General features: G+C 45.9%; 1 protein-coding gene across 1 annotated transcript in view; it reads left to right on the top strand.

Moving 5' to 3' along the window:
• LOC119432568 (phospholipid-transporting ATPase ABCA3) overlaps positions 1–19,437 on the top strand; it is a 57,736-nt gene that overhangs the window by 20,824 nt on the left and 17,475 nt on the right. The window contains exons 8-16 of the mRNA XM_049658304.1: positions 690–871; positions 2,539–2,664; positions 4,522–4,642; positions 7,575–7,729; positions 11,837–11,992; positions 13,124–13,383; positions 15,969–16,071; positions 17,826–17,935; positions 18,679–18,779. Of these exons, the coding sequence (XP_049514261.1) occupies positions 690–871; positions 2,539–2,664; positions 4,522–4,642; positions 7,575–7,729; positions 11,837–11,992; positions 13,124–13,383; positions 15,969–16,071; positions 17,826–17,935; positions 18,679–18,779 (1,314 nt within the window). The remainder of the gene's footprint in view (positions 1–689; positions 872–2,538; positions 2,665–4,521; positions 4,643–7,574; positions 7,730–11,836; positions 11,993–13,123; positions 13,384–15,968; positions 16,072–17,825; positions 17,936–18,678; positions 18,780–19,437) is intronic.

Below are 19,437 nucleotides of genomic sequence, written 5' to 3'. Positions count from 1 at the left end.
TTAACTGTGAACACAACGATGCATTACGATTGCGTGAACAGAAGTAGGAAGTTTAGCCAACAGACAAAGACGTGTCAATATTACTAGATCCGACTAAATCTCGTAAGGCAGCTTTAGGCTGCCTTACACGATCTGCTTAGCGTGGCTCTGGAACTACAAGTTGAAAGTGCCACATCGTTCCTGGAGTAGCAGCGGTGATACTCGTGCACTTTGGCCAAAGTCGGCAGTGCTTAAACGAGCGTCCCAAGGAACATTTCCTTCGACATACCAAGGCGCCTTATATCGATCGACAGTGATTCAACGAAGGATGTCTCTGGAGAAAACGTTTCCGCAAGAAGACTTGCCCTGATGAAGACAAGACCCTTGACAAAACATTTGCTTTAGAGCCGTCCCTTGTTTGACCAATGTTGATAAAAAACATCCATCTTCCTGCAAACTTCAGTCTTGTAACGTGCTTTAGGCATAGGCACGCGCGGCCAACTTTATGCAGCAATCATGGGAAAGTTGCGGGGAAGAATAATTCTGGGGAAGAAGACGGTACCTTCTCATCGCAGCAGGAGTTTCACGGGTTTAAAAACGAGTCAGTAATCACCAGCAGTACTGCTACTACGTGGCGTCGTATCTGTTATACATTGGCGACACGTGTCCGCCCATTGTGACCAAATGACATCATCCCGTCGTGCCTGCAGAGGTTCGGCTGACGTGGAAGAACATCTTCGACAGCGCCACCACGTTGGACAACGTGAGCGTGGGCGAGCTCAGCTTGCTCAGCCTGTCCTCGGCACTTGTCATGGTGGGCCTCATCTGGTACCTGGACAACGTGGTGCCCTGGGGATACGGCGTCCCCAAGCCTCTGTACTTCATCTTCTCGGTGAGTACATACAGGGTGTTTCAGCGAACTTTCAATAAATTTAAAAGGTGCCTGTGGCAGAGACAGCACAGTTCTAGTTCATGAGCCGGTCTACTCGAAGAGGCGGACATTGCTTGCACAATAAACTGAAATGCATAAATTGAAATGCATAATCAACTAATTAACAAAAACCACTAATCAAGTTTTAACTAATTACCTTGTGGTACATATAGCAATTTACAAATCCTAGCCGTGGAGTTCGAAAGGCGGATTCACTTGGAACGAATTCTCAGGATGACACCAGTTTCGAGATATTAATTAAATGCATTGGCGTTCCACTTGCTCTTGTGCTTCAATGCATAAAACGACGTATTGTAAAGAAATTAACTGGAACGCCAATGCATTTCTCCGCAAAGTTCGGGAATATCTCGAAACTGGTGTCTTCCTGAGAATTCGTTCCAAGTGGGATCGCCTTGCAAACCCCACGGCTATAATTTGTAAATTGCAATATGGACCATAAGGTAATTAATTAAAAACGTAATCAGCGAATTTTTGTTAATTAGTCGATTATGAATTTCAAATTTTTGCGCAAGTAATGTCGGCCTCTTCGAGTTGACCAGCCCATGAACTAGAATTGTGCTATCTGCCACAGGCAACCTTTAAAATTTTTTTGAAGTGTTCGCTGAAACACTTGCAGGGTATACGCAGGGTACCGGTCCCTTGCTGCTGTTCAGGTATTCGCCGTGAATCAGTGCCTTGCGCCTCTGAATGAGCAGCGGGAGCGTGATGCGTACGAACATGGCCGCGAGGCGCATATTACAAGCGAAGCGAAGCTGTCTTACGGCCATTTTGAATAGCGTGTGCTGAGTTGTTTTAATGAGACATTGTTTTTAAATACGATCCCACAATGGTACATGTTGAGCGAGAACGAGACACCTCGAAGAAGCGCTTCGTTGTCTATCTTCTTATTGGTGTTTCGTCAGCGCTCAGAATGTTCCGTTGCAATTACCACCAAACGGCCCAATATATCACGTCGTTTTGACGTAAACCGCTATGATCGTTTGGGCCAGAGAGATCCGTAACACCAATTCGCACTAAGGAAATGCACCTGGCTCGGAAAAAAAAAAAAAACTCTTTATCGACCTGGATGTTCCTCAAAACGTCATTAACTGCAGTATATCCATGCTAGTTGCCAAACTTCTCAACTAGAGATCACGTGCTTAATTCTTTGTTTCAAATGCCACCAAGGCGAATATACATGCATATGAATAAATCAAGCTGCTTGCAGCTGAGACGGCCTGTAAGGAACGTTCACACATCAACAGTTGTACAATCAGAAAGTATTGTAAAAGTAATCGGACAGTAAGCCGAGAATGCTACTCGCAAAAAAAAAAGAGAAAAATCGGCAAGCGAGCTCTGCATCCGATAGACGAAACACATGTACGATAAATTTTCTGCCTCTGACGTGGCGGTACTCCTAAAATACGCCGAAAATACGCTCTAAATACATCGGCTTTGCCACAATGCTCGGTGTTATGCCGGGGCGGCAAACTCGTCCATCTAAATCTAAATCTAATTTAACATTCGCAGCGTCATGAATTAACTCTCGTTTTTCTTCACGCATCTAATTTACAGACATTTGAGCGAGTACTTATACCACTGTGCCATCGGGGCTGTTTTCTGTGCAGGCCGACTACTGGTCTCCCTACAGGAAGTGGAACATCCGAAACATGTCGGACTCTCAAGACAAAAAGTACTTCGAACAGGACCCCAAGAACTCCGATCCCATCGTCCACTTGATCAACTTGAGCACTGTGAGTTGGGCCAACCGCGATTCAAAATATAGATGTAATCAGTCCATAAACTATTTGTAGAGCACATTGGCCTCCATGTACGCTTGTACTTTTCTCTATAAGAAAATAAAGAGCTCTCATACGCAAACATTAATTGACTGGTCTATGTATGTTGGTATATTTGTGGTCCGGAGATTTCTAAGCAGGCGCTTATACATGCATGGTCTGCATAGACGACAGCTGGAACAGAGTAAGGCCATAAACAGATAGGCCGTCTACAGACAACGTATGCAATTCAAAAAATAAATACTGCTAATAACCGGTTATCACTTGTACAATTCATAATCTTGACGCGGAGCTCGCCAAAAAATCAATTTCCTATAGATTTAACGCGCTAAACTAGAACTGTCGGTTCAGAACACGTATTACTGCTGCTACGTTGGAGAGATTGTGGCTACGCGTACCTTGCGACGCGGCGTTCAAAAACGTATTGAATGTTGCGTAAATAAAAGAGCTTTAAGTCGTCTGGCTATACCGCGGGCTAGTTCCCTCTGTAATTTTGCTCCGAGGTCATATTAGGTTGTGCTTGATGTTTAACACTCCACCTGTTTCATCCACAAAAGAATCACACGTACGCGTCGTGTGTGCCAGTGGCAGGCAAATGAAAACGGTTTCGCAGATGTTAAACGGTGGTGCCACTGTATCGACAGATTGCCTCAACAGAAGACTGTTTAACCGTACCGTTCTAGCAAAATGGTTCTGTTTTATAATTCGTCTGACGTCACCAAAGGTGACGGTAATTTCCGATTTACTCTGGATGAAATACATACGGTTGTCGTGGCGATACGCCCAGGTACTACTTGGGCACAAATTTTCGCTTGTCGGCTGCTAGGTTGATGCGCCTGATCGGGCTATTGCAAATAACCTAGTAGCGAATGTTGAAAAAAATTCCCACTGGAGATTCAAGAACCATAATCATCATATAACACGCATTATCTGTTGTCTTTCGTGCGGTATAATGTTACGTGCGCGAGTTCATATCAAATCAGACTAAAGGTTTGTTCGCCTTTGTGTGAACACTTCGTCGAAGCAGCACTGTCATATCGCGGTCCCCCATGCTAGGTTCAATTCCAGGAAATTAGTTATTTTCGAGAGGAAGATTTCTGGAATAAAATAAGCTTTTTGCAGCTTGACGAGGCCCAGAAACCCGTTCACAAAGCAGCACGAAATTCTCAGCCAAAAGCGAGAACACACAATGGTAAATATTGAAAGAAAAGTAGCATATTGCAAAAGCAAAAGAAAAAAGAATAGTACAAATGAACATACAAGCCGTAATACGGTGTCTCGTGCAATGCATTCGTAAGTCTATGATACATGATACGAAAAAAGAAAGCACACGAAAAGGACATTTTAAATATTTAGTAACTATAACAGATAAAGGAAACACATCAGATCTTTAAGAAAATTTCGTCATTTTACACGCAAGAAGTGTATACGACAGACCCCCGTTAAGTTCACCAGTTTACAAAATATATTGCAGCAGTTGGTTCTTCGTGAAGTGTACAGTACGGTTACACTCGTTCCGAAATAAAGAAATGATATGTTCTAACGACCGAAATTTGTAATTTGTTCGAAAGCGGGGAAGTCACCATGCGCTTTTATCCACGCGTGCATAATTCAGTGTAATGTGGCGTTGCGATTTCACCAATCGCTCGCAAAGGGCAGGGGACATTCTGTCATCACCACAGTTCAAAGGGTACACAACTAACGATCATCATCCACATCGCCATCATAATCACTGTCACGGTACATTTCGGGTCCGCTTGCCACTTTGCCGGTCGTTCCAGTTTGTGATGCCGCAGTATACTTTCTGCACAGACCGGCAAACAAAACGGCGGCGACATCAAGAATATCATCCTGACCATCTACAACAAGCAGATCACTGTGATACTCGGGCCACAAGACTGTGGGCACATGACTCTCCTGGATATTATCACTGGTGAGTTGGCTCGACCACAGGAGAACAATGCGCAAGCTGCGTTGTCCTGTTTATGGTGTACATCGAGATTGCCGTTATATCCCAAAAAGAAAGAACTTTTACCGCGCATGTTCATGAGACTGTGGCATTCAGCCTCTCAAGGCATAACAGTATAACTAAATTGTGAACTCTATAGGTGAAAATTATGTCGTTTGTAACCGTCCATAGATAACGTTTCAGCAAAAATGCACAGTGTTCCAGCGCGTGACTTTGAGAACTGCCAGACGGCACACATTTTTGCCGCTGAAGTTAACGTGTTCGCGCTAGCAGAGGCATCCCTGTAGCTGTTCTGTTTCTTCATGTGCGCTGTGTGTGCCGAAGCTCGTTCGGTGATAGAGCCGGCGCGAATGGCACCAGTTCCAAGCGAACCATGTTCACTCATAGTAAAGCTGCAGCGCCCAGCGGGAAAGCGGACTGCTGTTCACTTTCTCGGTTGTGGTGGCACTACCATAAAAAAAATCGCAGATTCGCGCGAAAGGCAAATCATCGATTGCGATAGCGAATTAGTGGACAGCTTTACAAAGTAAGGATAGTAGTTTTATCGGCCGTATAAACTTGTAAACATAGGCAAACTAACTAAATTAACAAGCATGGTGTCATGCGCGCACAAGCAAACATGAACGCATCTCACTCAATGACCGCGAAAACTCGCTGTCAAAACGCTGGAGTGAGTAAGCGTGGCGGTAGCAGCGAGTAAATTGCGCTTCATGCCGGCGCTCGTATCGACACGCGATCTTAGCTGCGACAACACAGGGAGGGCAGACTTTATCCCCGCCCTGGCGGAAGCGCGCGACGTAGTACGCGGCCTCCCCCCCCTCCCCGGAGCCTCCCAGCTCGGCGAGACGGGCGAGACCAACGTTACTTTGGGCGAGACCGCGCGGTCCCTCCTCCTCCCTACCCTTCCTCCGGAGCGTTGTGCGTGATTGGAATAATGTACGCTTCCTTCCCGCTTCCCGCCCTTGCGTGCGCGAACCGTGATTGCCGGCTCACCGTCGCACGCTTTCACTCGCACATACAGCGTACGGCGCGCGGTTACGATTTTATCGCTCGTGGGCTTTATACGGAACCTCACGGCGACGACGATGACGGCAGAAATGCGCCTGAGTGTCCATATAATTGCTAGCGCAATAAAAGAATCGAGAGAGAAAGGCGGCAAAGCGAAACACTGTCGGTAGTGAGGCATCTGCTTCCTGCTATCGTATGACGGTTCTGAAAGCATTGTAAGATAACGCTATGATAAGTGTTATAATCACTATTCGCTGGCGCTCGCGTGATTTGTCAGAATCACGGTTTTGCTGACGAAAGCGCGATTCTGATCAATCAAGCGAGGGCAAGCGAACGGTTCGCTTCCCTAACCTTAAATAGATCCCCCCCCCCTAGATCTGCAATACACTTCTCAATGCCATGGCTATCTAGCCGTAGCTGCCGTAGCCAAGCTAAATCACATTAACGGAGCCAACTTCATGCCTTCGTGCTTGTCAAGCATGTGGTGATGGAAAAACGCGAAGTAATGCAGAAACGCAAATAAAAATTTGCTGAGTAACTAAGAAAACGGTTTACCATTACATAAAAAAGCTTGGAATAAATGTTTATAATCGTTTGTGATCACAAATCGATCGACATCCTCACAATTTTACGAGCACAATAGGCTTTCATACTAAATATATGATCGACGTAATGTGAGGAACTGTAGCATCTTGGAGATAAGTTTTTTTTTTACTGAGTTACATTATTGATGACAAAGCGACAGACATCTTCACATTTTTATGATAGCATATAAGTAGGCTATCATAATTAAGAGGCGATTGTTGTTTTAGACGTACAGCACCATGCACTTGACTTACTATGTAAGACGTTGGTCTGCAAACTAAGTCGGTAGTTATTAAATACCATGTAAGCATATTTCGGTCTGCAACACTGGAGATGAACTGCAACAAATGCTTGAGGACCTTAACCGCGAAAGTGTGAGTGGAGTAGAAGATTAATATGCAGAAGAAAAAAAAAATCTTCACTAGCCTGGCAAGAAAACAATAATTCATAATCGCCAGTCAAGCTCTACGGTCTGTACAGCTAGGAGCGTTTATTTAGGTTAATTAGTCACAATTGATCCTGACCATGAGAATGAAATTTACTAAATAATAAAAAAATGGGTTGGAGTGCATACGGCAGGCATTACCAAATCCTGACTGGGAGCTTACCGCTGTCGTTGAAAAGAAAAGTGTACAATCATTGTACTCTACCGGTGCTAACATTTGATTGTGAGGCACGCCGTAGTGGGGGATTGCGGATTAATTTGGAAGTGGCAGAAACTTGGAGGTTAACAAAGAAGCTCGACAACAAGTCAAGGACCACGCAGAGAGCGACGGAACGAGAAAAGTTAGGCGTAACGTTAAGAGAGAAGAGAGCGGTGTGGATCAGAGAACAAACGGGGATAGCCGATATTCTGGTTAAAGGAAAAAAAAGAAATGCTTCTGGGCAGGCCATGTAACGCGTAGGGCAGATAACCGGTGGACCATTATAGTCACAGAACGAATGCCAAGGGAAGGGAAACGCAGTCGAGGACGGCAGAAAACTAGGTGGCGGGATGAAATTTCGCAGGCGCAAGTTGGAACCAGCTAGCTCAGGGCTGGGGTAATTGGAGATCACAGAGAGAGGCCTTCATCATGCAGTGGACCTAAATATAGGCTGATGATGACGATCAAGAAGACTCACATTTGTCACTCGCCACGCTCACGGGCAGCGTTGTTGTTGATGATTGATGATGAAGCATATTTCTGTCGCTCGTCGCACGCACCAACAGCGTTGATGATGACGATGAAGCATATTTCTGTCACTCGTCGTCACACTCGCTGACAGCGTGTTTCGATGGTGCGGTGCGGTATTTCCTTTACAGGCAGGCAGCTCCCGACAGGCGGCGAAGCTTACGTGTGCAACTTCAACGCTTCCGGCTATTCCGGACGAACGTGGGAGTATTTTAGCGTCTGCCCCAACGAGAGCGAGCTGTTCGACGACATGACCGTCGAGGAGCACCTGCTCTTTTTTCTGTTCGTGAGTGCTGCCCAGATATCACGGCTGTATAATTGAAGCGTTTCCGAAGTGGCACGTGCATTTGCAGCTCCATCTTGTGGCACTTTCAGGTTTTAACTTCTGGATATTTTAGCAGGATCAGCGCCCCGAAAATTGTTGCAGAAATGGTACCTAATGACTATCTACAGAAATGCGAGAGCATTTCGGCGTTACGATGCGCTGACCATAGCCTCCGAGATTGGCGCGCGCCGCCTGGTTGCGTCTGCAAATCTTGGAGGCCATGTGCTGAATCATAGCCTCCTCGATAAAAGTTATCGAGGAGGCTGTGGCTGAACTAAAGGATGTGCCACGTGAGTGGCGCTGGCTAACATTCCCAGGGAAAACCTGTGCGTACAACAAATACCGAAGAAACGTGGACGTGAAGATGGCGGCCCCGTAGCCTAATTGGTAAAGCACGGCACGCGTACGGTGGCTAGATGGGTAGGTGTGCCGACCGGCGCCTCTGGAGCGTAGTTCACCGCTTCTCCGCATCATGACGCAAAATTGGCGCTGCGGACAGTAGAAAGGTTCCGCAGCGCACGTCGTCTGCTACAGGGGGCTGGCGGACTGGCGGCGAGCAAAAAAAATAAAGCCCGTATTGGAATAGTTGTATGTCGTCTGTTCGTGTCAGTTTCAAAGGTGAAGAGCTCCGCATCTCTCGTACTGTTTGTAAGTTCCTAAGCGATGTGGAATGTTCCAGGTAGGAAAGATGACCGGCGAGATAAGCGGCGGCGTTGCTCCACCAAAGAAGACCACCAAGGAGACCTACTGCTTCGCTCCAAACTGCAAGTCGGGCTCTAAATTTGTGAGAAAGACAGCGGAATTGTTCCGCTGTCTGACAGCGGAAATGTTCGCCCCGAGCTGCTCAGTAGCTTGCTCAGTATCGGTACGGTGGCTAGATTGTATCGGCGACGTTAATGAGCAAGCGGTACACCGAAAAGCGTACGTCCATGAGCTCCTCGACATTGGAAATTTGCAAGCCGCACATGAGGTGCTCAGCGCCTGCGACATCGAGCACCGCTGCGCTGCTACAGGGAAAAGAAAAGTGATTCTAGACTGATATTCTATATAGCAGGCTATGTAGCAAGGAAGTTCCTGCAAAGAGCCAAGTGCTCCGATTGCTCAGGGACATTACTAAATTCAACAGAATGAGTAGGTCAGGGCTGTTACTCCCTTCTGAAGCACTAAAAAAACTGGTAGCATCGCTCGAAGACGCCTTCAAGCTGTGCTTGTTTAAATGAGTTACGAAGGAACAGTATCGCCAACTTTGCATCCTTTCTGCAGCTGAATCCCCCGAATTTGATCGGCTGTAAGCGGCACAAGAAAGAGCTCACAAACGATGTTGTGAAATTCTATACAATTACACGCCTTTACTTTCTTGTAAAGGGCAAGAACATGGCGCGCGAAAGCAACAGGGAGAAGAGGAAGCACCTGAAGATGAGGCGTGTGCTGTGAACAATGCTATATATGATGTGGTGGACCAACGTTGCGGCCTTGCTGGCGCTAGCTAATTTATGTTGGTGTGTCTGCTGACTCAAGTTACGAGAGCTTTTCTTGTATTTTAAATATATTCATGAATCTAGTCCAAGACATATTGCTTTATTTTATTACAATGAAACAGTGAACCATATGCACTTACCAACACAATTCTTCTCGCACCAATTTAGATACCGTAACTGATGCAGCAATAAAACAATAGCTGGATTTCTCGAAATTGAAACATTAGAACTCGCTAAATATCATGTAAGCACGGTTCCACATACCGTATAAAACCATTGAAGTATTGTTTTATGCATGGAAAAAATGCATTTACGTCTTTAATGCAATGGGCTGGAGCGCCGCGTTTATATCAATAAATGTGACCGATTGCCAAGCTAGAAAATTTACTTCAGCGTTTCGTTTTTTCTGACTAGACGTCAACAACAAGTTCCTCATTCTGGCTTGCCCTACACTGCTCAGAACGGTATTATAACGCGCACTTCAAAGATACAATCAGAGGCAAGCGATACTATCAGACACGCAGCTCGTCTACAGAGCGCAGCCGCCGTTGCGCGCCGCTGAACCTTTCTACTGTCCGCAGCGCCAATTTTGCGTCATGATGCGGAGAAGTGGTGAACTACGCTCGGTCGGCACACCTACCCATCTAGCCACCGTAGCACGCGCAATGCGGAAGATGTGGCTTTTACTACCACTTGCGACAAGTTATATCGTTTCGTCCAGTTTCAGTTCCCTTTACCCTAATAATCATGCACTTCAATGAAACATAGCAATTAATTTCTACGTTTTCTCTGGCTTGTCTCTGTTCTTTTTTGGCGGATTGTGACTAATTCATATGTTTGCATATTTTTATTGTCGCTAATATTGTGCTCGGTAGACGATTAACATGCCCGTGACAGCGAGTAGGAAACGGTGTATGCTAAAGGACCATAAATGCCTTTCCAATTTATAACATTTCGCATACATCACGCCAATACGCGATCAATTATACTTCCAGTCCTTGCGGTGCGTTTTATATCTGAGGCATGACATCACGGAAGAATGGATTTCATATTTTGTGGTGCTATCGTTAATGTCACCCGTTAAAGCCATTTTTTGCACTCGGTGAGTAAGGTAAAAAGAAAACCTAACAGCGCGACACAGTACACTGAAACAACAGCGCGGTGTCCCAGCGTCTGTCTTTTTTTTTTGGCCTTTTTTTTCCCCCTGTGCAGTACTATTGTTGCCTATGCTCGCCCATAGGCCGTGCCTTTGAGGCTGTTATAAATAAACTCAAACGGTAAAGTGAGAACCGTACGAAGAACCATCAGAAAAGAATGACAGACGACACATTAAAAGAAAGCAGAATCGGTCTGAGATAAAACGTGAGCTGGAGTGGAGTGGCAGTTAAGAACAAGGAGCGATATTGGACGGGACACACCCTGAGCGCGATACAGGTAACCGGCGAGTGACCAGAATAACAGACCGGATAAACCGGGAGACGGAAAACGCGGTGGGAGGCTTCGAAGTGGAGTGATGGGATACGACAATCTGCGATTAGTGATTGCAGTCGCAGGTGGCGAAGGACGTTGTGAGGCACGCTGCAGGAACCGTATCAGAGGTCCCGGTGACAAAGTTTGTTAATAGCGGTTTCGAAATAGCCTTCGATGAAAACAGCACGTAGAGGAGCGCACCTCTACGTGCTGTTTTCATCGAAGTATGCGCATACTATAGTGATGAAGACTTCTAGCTTGTGGTGTAAAGGGACGCGAAACGAAACGAGAGTAACGACAAGACAGGACAGACCATCAGCACCGTAGTGTCCTTCCTTCATCGGCAATAGGGGCGGAGGATAAGCGGAGCGTCGATCAACACAACGTTAATGCACACTTCATCTCGTTTCGCGTCCTTTTACACCGTAACCAGTATTAACCAACCAGCCCAGCAACAAGTAGTGATTAAGACCTAATTAAATTAGGGGGCTTTATATGCGCGATGTGGGATCAGAGAGCAAACGGGGATAGCCGATATTCTAATTGACATTAAGCAGGGAAAATGGAGCTGGGCAGGCCATGTAATGCGTAGGATGAATAACCGGCGGACCTTTAAGAGTTACAGAATGGATACCAAGAGAAGGGAAGCGCAGTCGAGGACGGCAGAAAACCAGGGGGGGTGATGAAGTTAGGAAACTTGCAGGCGCAAGTTGGAATCAGCTAGCGCAAGACAGGGGTAATTGGAGATCGCAGGGAGAGGCCTTCGTCTTGCAGTGTACACAAATATATAGACTGATGATGATATGCGCAAAAATCGCCATATGATTAATAGGCAGCCGTAGGGGGGGGGGGGGGGGGGGCGGAGGTTGGAGGGCGAAAGGGGCTCACGAATGATTTTGACCATGGGCCTGGGCAGTCGTGCATTTCGTCACCATCGAAATGCGGCCGGCGCAGCACCACGGCGAGTAGTGACTTCTATCCACGGTGCGGCTAGAAAATAAATGAAGTTGTGGGGTTATAGCTGCCATAAACAACGTGCTCGAAAAAGGCCCCCTTATAAAGCGGGTGGTTAAAAAAACAAACAATAACCTGCCCGTCGCGGCGCCTTACGCATGCGCAGCTCCGCGAAGTGCCGGGGAACACCGGCGAGGCTTACGTCGCCTCGCTCATGCGGCAGCTGAACATCGAGCAATACAAGGACACCCTGGTGTCACAGCTGTCGCAACGACTGCAGCGGGTCCTGTGCGTCGCCATCGCGGCCTGTGCCGTCGAACAGGTATATACATACGCGGTCACATATCTTTCACGACGAGAAATTGGTTGCGTTTAACAACCCAAAACAATTCATATGCTCTACGGGAATTTATGTCTTCTGTATTTTGTACCCATCTGAAATAATAAAAAAAAACAAGAAAAAAACTCTTACCGCGAGAAGATGCTTGGTAAGCCAAAAAAAAAAGCGCGATAACGAGAGACAGGTGGCGACACCGCCTTCAAGTTTCCGCACCAGCATGCTGTGACGGCATGGATTTTGAAGCCGTCTGCTAGGCCCTATAGTTATAATTATTTTGCGGTAAAGATGGCCGGCATTGTGTTTTAAAAGAGTGAAAGACTGGATACGGCAAGTTTCGGGAACCTTTGCTGAGCCAAAAATAAAACGAGAAATACTTTGAAATTAGCGACGTCACAATGACGTACCAGGATTGGGGTTTTGGCGCGAAGGTAAAAAAAAATTGAAACTCTGCCCTTAATAGGTTTATTACATCGAAATTAATGATGTCATAGTTTTCAAATAATGTTTTATCAGTCTAGACATGAATTAGTATTATGCTTTAGCGTCCCTTTAACGTGCTTTTTTTTTCGTATTCCGCCTTCATTGCAATAAAACTGCCGACATCGGGCTCAGCTTCACTGACGCTGCTGAGCCAGCAGCCCATGCGGGTGATCTGTTGCGCCATTAAAACCCATCGTTCATCATCATCATCATCATCATCATCATCATCATCATCATCATCATCATCATATGTTTTTCCAGCGTGCTGGGGACGGTTTCTGCGACGATCAATATCGCCAATACTATCGCCTCGTTCGTCATGCGCGCGCTGATTGGCCAGTGTGCATCGTGTGTATCGTGTCATTAGAGATCTTCAGCGCGTCCCGTATTCGAGTAAAACGCAAGCGGACAGAGCCTTTTACCGGATGAGCGGTGGCGCGAACGTGAACGAGCTGCACGGTGCCGCCACTTGGTGGCGCAGAGCTCAACCAGACGACACACCAGCCGGCGTGAGTATGGCCTCCGAAATTTGCGCGCGCCACACACGCCGGCGCGCGCAAATCTCGGAGGCTAGCATTGCAGTAACCAAGCGTAGCGCTCTGTCGTCGGCACGGCTGCCGCACACACGCGCAGACGCCCCTGGTGATCTTCCCCGAGCCGACCAGGCTGATGGACCCCAAGGGCCGGCACGAGGTGTGGGACGTGCTGGCGCGCTTGAGCCGCCGCAGCAGCGTCCTGGTCACCACCTCGAGCATCGAGGAGGCCGACGTGCTCGCCGACAGACTGGTCATCATGCGCGAGGGACGCATCGAGTGCGTCGGGTCACCCACGTGGCTCAAGACCAAGTTCGACTCGGGCTTCTTCCTGCGCTTCACCAAGCTGTCCAACTTCAGGTAGACGCCCCCCCCCCCCCCCCCCAAAAAAAAAAAAAAAAAAAAATATGGGCAGGGCGCGCACTTACGTGACGCGTTGTCTCGACAGTCTACGCACGACGATTCGCGACGGTAACATACTTAAAGAAGAGGGTTTGAACGCGGGCTCATAGGTATGAAGGCATCAAAAAAAAAAAAAAAAAAAAAAAAAAACAGAAAAAAAAAACAGTGCTGAAACCGCGGACGAGAAAACAAGACTGTCTTCTACGTTTCTCGTCCGTGTTTTTAGCGCTGTTTTCTTAGAGGGGTACTTTAAGGAATTAACAAAGACAGAAAATAACCTAGTTTTACGACAATGGTTAACTGTAATAAATAAATAAATAAATAAATAAATAAATAAATAAATAAATAAATAAATAAATATAAAATAAATAAATAAATAAATAAATAAATAAATAAATAAATAAATAAATAACATACCAGCAATAATATTTGGAGCGTAGCCGTCCGGAGCGAGCAAGCGAGCAATGCAATGCAACGCAATGCAATGCAACGCAATGCAAGCAAGCAACCAAGTAAGCAAAAATAAAAATAAAATCTGGCAACCGTGTTGGTCAATCGAAATCTGGGATGCTATTACGGACAGCATCATATTCCGCCATTTTATCAAGTTCGCCATCTCATCAGCTCTGATTGGCTTGCTAGGCTGCTACGGCCTCTCCGATTGACTCAATATGCCAACATGGCAGAATTTGACGATATGGTGGAATTCGATAATGTTAAGAATAGCGTCCCAGGGCTGAAGTCGGGGAACCCACCCCCTTCTGCACATTTGGCTTCACACTTGTGCGCGCTGTATTTTGCTCTCGCTTTGCCTTCCTTCACGCATACAACTACACTGCTTCAGTGAACCTCAAGTATTTTAGATCCACGTCTCTCCTACTCTCTCCACTTCTGCGAGCGTTTTCTTAACGCAGCAAACCATGGTTCACTATTTCGACAACCAACTAGTCAATCCTTCAGCAAGAATTTTTTTTTTTTTTTGGGCGCTCAGATTCGCAGACTGGCGAAAGAGCTGCAAAGCTGTTGGGGTATAGTGTAACAGAAACATCCTGTTTATACGAGTACTTCATCTGTGTGCGCGTGTCAACTTTCGCCCCTCTTACAATAGAAGCTAGTCGATCGTTTAGCGAATACTCTTGTACAATTTCAGAAACCATGCTCCCGACGACTTTCTTACAGACAGTATGTATTTTCCTGCGTAATAAATGTAATTGCAATTACATTTATTACGCAGGAAAATCGTTTCCCTACGCCTTACGTAACTAAGTAAAAACAAAATAATAATGCACACGGGCATGCTTCGCAAGAGGTGAGGCGCCCTTTCTTGTCTTACGAGCCCCTTGTTGACATACATACATTATCGTACGCATTTTTGCACATTTCTGTGTGCATCATAGACAAGTTGGACCTTTTGTTCTTGTCTGTAGTCGTCCTGTTCGGGCGCCATCCGCACTTGTTAACAAAATGAATGGACTATCAACTAGGGGGCAGTCTGCCACCCTTCTTCGAACGTAACATTGAGCAAACGTCCTTTCAACGTCACAGCTATACCGTTCACAGCGCAGAACAACATCAGCGCTGCGGCCGCGTTTCGAAAGATTGCGGGCGAAACGCGAAAACACCCGTGTACCTAGATGTAGGCGCACGTTAAAGAACCCCAGGTGGTGGTTCAAATTATTCCAGAGTCCCTGACTACGGCGTGCCTCATAATCAAATCGCGGTTTTGGCACGTAAAACCCCACAATTTAATTTTTAGCGCTGCGTCCGCTGCTTAGCGCATTACCGCCGTTCACACGAATGCGACGCGCGGAAAATGCGGCGCGATGGGCGATTGTCGGAGTCGTGTAAACGGGACCAGTATAAAAAAAGCAACAAGCTTTCGTTTACTTAAGGCCGACAGTCGCTGATTGAATTATGCTATATGCCGGTTTTCGCTTGAGGGTTTCACGAAAAGGAAGCATACGTCATATTAATATATGAATCATATAATCATATTCATATATTCACAAATGAATGCTATATCAATAGGACAGTGGAACCCGGATATATCGAATATGAAGGGGATCACAAAAAAGTTCGATATATATAGGTATTTCGATGTATAAAATAAAAGCTTTATTCAAAAATGCTCAAGGGGATTTTACTGCAGTTCGTTATACACAACGATTTGTGATGTGGGGGTTCGATGTATCCGGGTTCCACTGTATTACTGATATGATATATCTTGACCACTTGCATACGCTAGGTGGGCAGCATTCATTAAACACCTGCATTTATTGTTATCATCCAGTATACGAAAGCTAGCTTAGGTGCGCCGCACACGGGTTAAAACCGATTTTGCAAAAAAAAAAACAAGAACAAAAACAGGATGTTATAGGTGCAAGAACTGCGAATTACTTGATAAACCCTAAATATAAAGTGAAATCGACTCTTACTGAGGCGCTGATAATGTCTTACGGTGTAAAGTGCGACGGGCTGTGACGTCATGTGCGACGGGTTGTGACGTCTTGTGCAACGGGTTGTGACGTCATGTCCGGGCGCAGGGAAAACGACGTGACGCGGGTCGTCAAGTACCACATGGGCGCGGTCGAACCCAAGCGCGTCACCAAGCTCGAGATGGTGTTCAACCTAAGCGAATCTCTCCAGGTGAGACACGCGATAAAATTCGCATAGAAGACTCTTTTCGTTGTGTTATAAACATGTTTAGGATCACTTGTTTTTTTAAGGGCGTGCGAATATTCGAAGAATGCAAATCGAAGTAATGCAAATGCATTATAGCTCTCGATCTCGAGGTCGAAAACGAGCTTGGAGGTCTGAAGGACCTGCTTCCTCCGTGGCATTTCAGTGTAAATGATATATTATACCATTCTCGTTTAAACTATACCACGCTCCTCTCCGACGCTCAAGTGCCTTGCCGGCTTTCTAAGCATTCCACCGACGCAGCCGCGCAAGCAATCACCCCGGCGCTTTCGGATCCGTGACCACGGCGCGACAAAACTTGCCACTATTCAGCGGGTGCAGTTGGTGGGCTACGCAGCCCGTGACGCGTAGGGTGCCTCGATGACAAATCTCGGCTTTCAGGGTGGGGACACTGTCTCTGCCGGCGCCATATTGGTTCTCACCTCAGCCGCGCCGCCTTGGAACCTGCACGAAAGCCGTCGTGATTCTTGTCAATCTTCCACAGTTGTCCGGGAAAAGTCAGACAGAAATCGGAATTTGTTAAAAGGAATTGTTAGGTTTACATTCGCAAGAAAGTTTTCAGCATATAATTAGGAGGAAGGTTTATTGAGGAGTTCCTACCTGAACGGCGGCGCTGCGCTTTCACCGATGGAATAACCCTCTGTCGCCTCTCTCGTTTCAGTATTGGCGAACAAAAAAGAAAGAGAGAAGAGATTGATATGAACGGATCTGTCACAGGCATACGTAGCGATAAGAGGTAAATAAGTTTTGAGGAGTAGGAAAAAGATTAGCGCGAACGCGTTGAAACAGATGGAAGTGGTGACTTCTGAATGATTCTTCCGTAGGAGAGCGGCTGCTGCCACGCAAAGGTTCCAATTCTTCAACAAACGCTCGGAACAGGTGCTGAATGATTTACAGTCATTCAATAAGAATGGCTCGCCTTAAGAGGCAGCCTTGGCTCGGCGCCAACTCCGATGCTGCATATTCAAATATGTGTAAAACGCTGAAATTGTTTTTGAGATAAGTCTTGACAGATTTTAATTAATTTTCTTGCATTTGAGAAATAAAGTCCTAGCGGGTAGGATGCGGAATTTTGTTTTAGGACCTGTAAAACTCTCTTACAAGAATTGCCGGAAATCAGTAATTTTAGAAAAAATATAGAAGCACGAATTTTACACATCTCTAACTCGACACGAAAGCCGGATATCGCAGTTCTGTAAACAGCATCCGTTAGAACATCTATGTCGGACAAATTTGATAAACGAAATTACAGCGTATGTGAATTCCTTGCAATGTTTACAAGGATTTAGCAGAAGTACTACCCACATATTAATGACATACTTCACAGCAGTGTACATAGCATTTTCGCCCGCCTTAGATTTATTGTTAGCTATTAGTTGTAAACTTCATAGTTTTGTTTTGAAAATTTCGCGATGTTTAACAATTATCATAATGGAAAAATAAAAACGCCGGGATATTCGCCCAAATCTCCGAATTACTCGCCGGACCTTTCAATGAAGTTGTTGTTGTTGTTCTTCTGTTTCTCCGTTCACATGTAGTTAGGTCGGTGCCGCCGAGCTAAAGCTTCCATTTAAGAATCGGTTGTAAATTCGCTGGAAAGGGACGGAAACTTGTTAGACGCGGTTGATCCCACAACTCGGGTGTCCAGTGGTGGGTCAGGTAGTCCTTTGCGCATGCGTATTTCCGTTTTACTCGCGCAGCGCACCACCCGCATGGCCACCATGCTTCATTACCTGGAGAAGCGGCGCGCCATCCTGGGCATCGCGTTCATGAGCCTGACTTACTGCACACTCGAGGACGTCTACATAAGGTGAGGACACACACACACGCACGCACATACATGCATACATAATACCTACATGCATACGTACATACATATGCATACATACATACATATACACATACATACATACACACATATGCATACATACATACGTACATACATACATACATACATACATACATACATACATACATACATACATACATACATACATACATACATACATACATACATACATACATTTTGACAGTGCCTGCATGCTCAGGCGTGTTTGGTATTTCGCCGGTAAAGAGAGACTACATCATGTTCTCAAAGAGAAAAAGGCTGACCTTAGTATGCTTCAAGTACTCTTCTTAATAGGAGAAAATGCTCTGAAATCCGCGACATCACTCTGACGCTGGGGCTTCAGCACGAAATTCCAGAAATGGGTTGTTGACCTTAATTTCCTCTTCTAATAATCAGCCTCGCGTACCACGAAAATTACCGTACAGAATTTTGAAAGAATACTTAACCAGTGTATCTCTTCATATGCGTCCCTTTAAAGGAACCGCTCGCTGCTAATGAAGCCAATACATTAAACGAAACACTTCCGTATTATGGACAGACAGAAACGGCAGGTATAGCGCGCCATTAGGTGCACATCTAAGCAATAAATTATATAGTTCACGTGCCTTCGTGCCATGATTCAGCTGTAATTGGTAGCCGTATTACAAGTTCGGTGTTCCTATAACAGAGGACTGCACACTGTGAGCAACTCCCCGCCTTTCCAGGTTGGTGACTGGCACGGACGGAAGGAAGGCCGCAGGCGGCGACACCCGAGTTCAGACCCCTGCCGCTGCGGCTGGCGCCGACTCGGCTAAAGAAAAACAAGGTGCGGCGTCAATGATAAACCCGTCGTTTAAGCTTTAAATTTCAGCTGATTGCCTAAATTAAGCGTATAGTTAATGTAACGTGGGCGCGCTTAATTAGCGTCCCGAAGCTGCGCATCGGACCAACAGCGATGCCACAGTGGAGAGCGCCACGGATCGAATTTCACCATCCGGTGTTTTACAGCGAAGCCTTCTTAGTATCTTCCTGCACCTTGGAGGTACGATACTAACCGATATCGACTGCGCATGCGCCTGTATCTCGACCACACATCCTGCATTCTTTCCGAACCCTGTTAACTCTCGCGAATATCTATAATCGGCCGCGGTCGACTGTGGCGTTTGACTACAGGCTGTGCGTTACATGTATTCTTAGCTCACCTCCATGACCTAAACGCACGGAAATCGTTAGCATGGGTTCTTTCAGCAGTAGCAAGAAAGAGAAAGTTGCGCTTCTTAAATAAATGGAGAACGGTAAGTCTGAACCACTGGCCAAACAAAGGGACGATTGACGTCGTAAGATTTTACAAATATATATATATATATATATATATATATATATATATATATATACTGAGGACCAAGCATTGTTCAAGTCTGCAGTTACCGAACACTTACTGGTGTAGCTGCAAGCTTATGTTGTTGTTGTTGTTTTCCTATGAA

The sequence above is a fragment of the Dermacentor silvarum genome, chromosome 11 (genome assembly GCF_013339745.2).
Source record: "Dermacentor silvarum isolate Dsil-2018 chromosome 11, BIME_Dsil_1.4, whole genome shotgun sequence".
Lineage (NCBI taxonomy): Eukaryota > Metazoa > Arthropoda > Arachnida > Ixodida > Ixodidae > Dermacentor > Dermacentor silvarum.
Note: the sequence above shows the minus strand (reverse complement) of the source record. Positions and strands in the feature narration are given on the sequence as shown.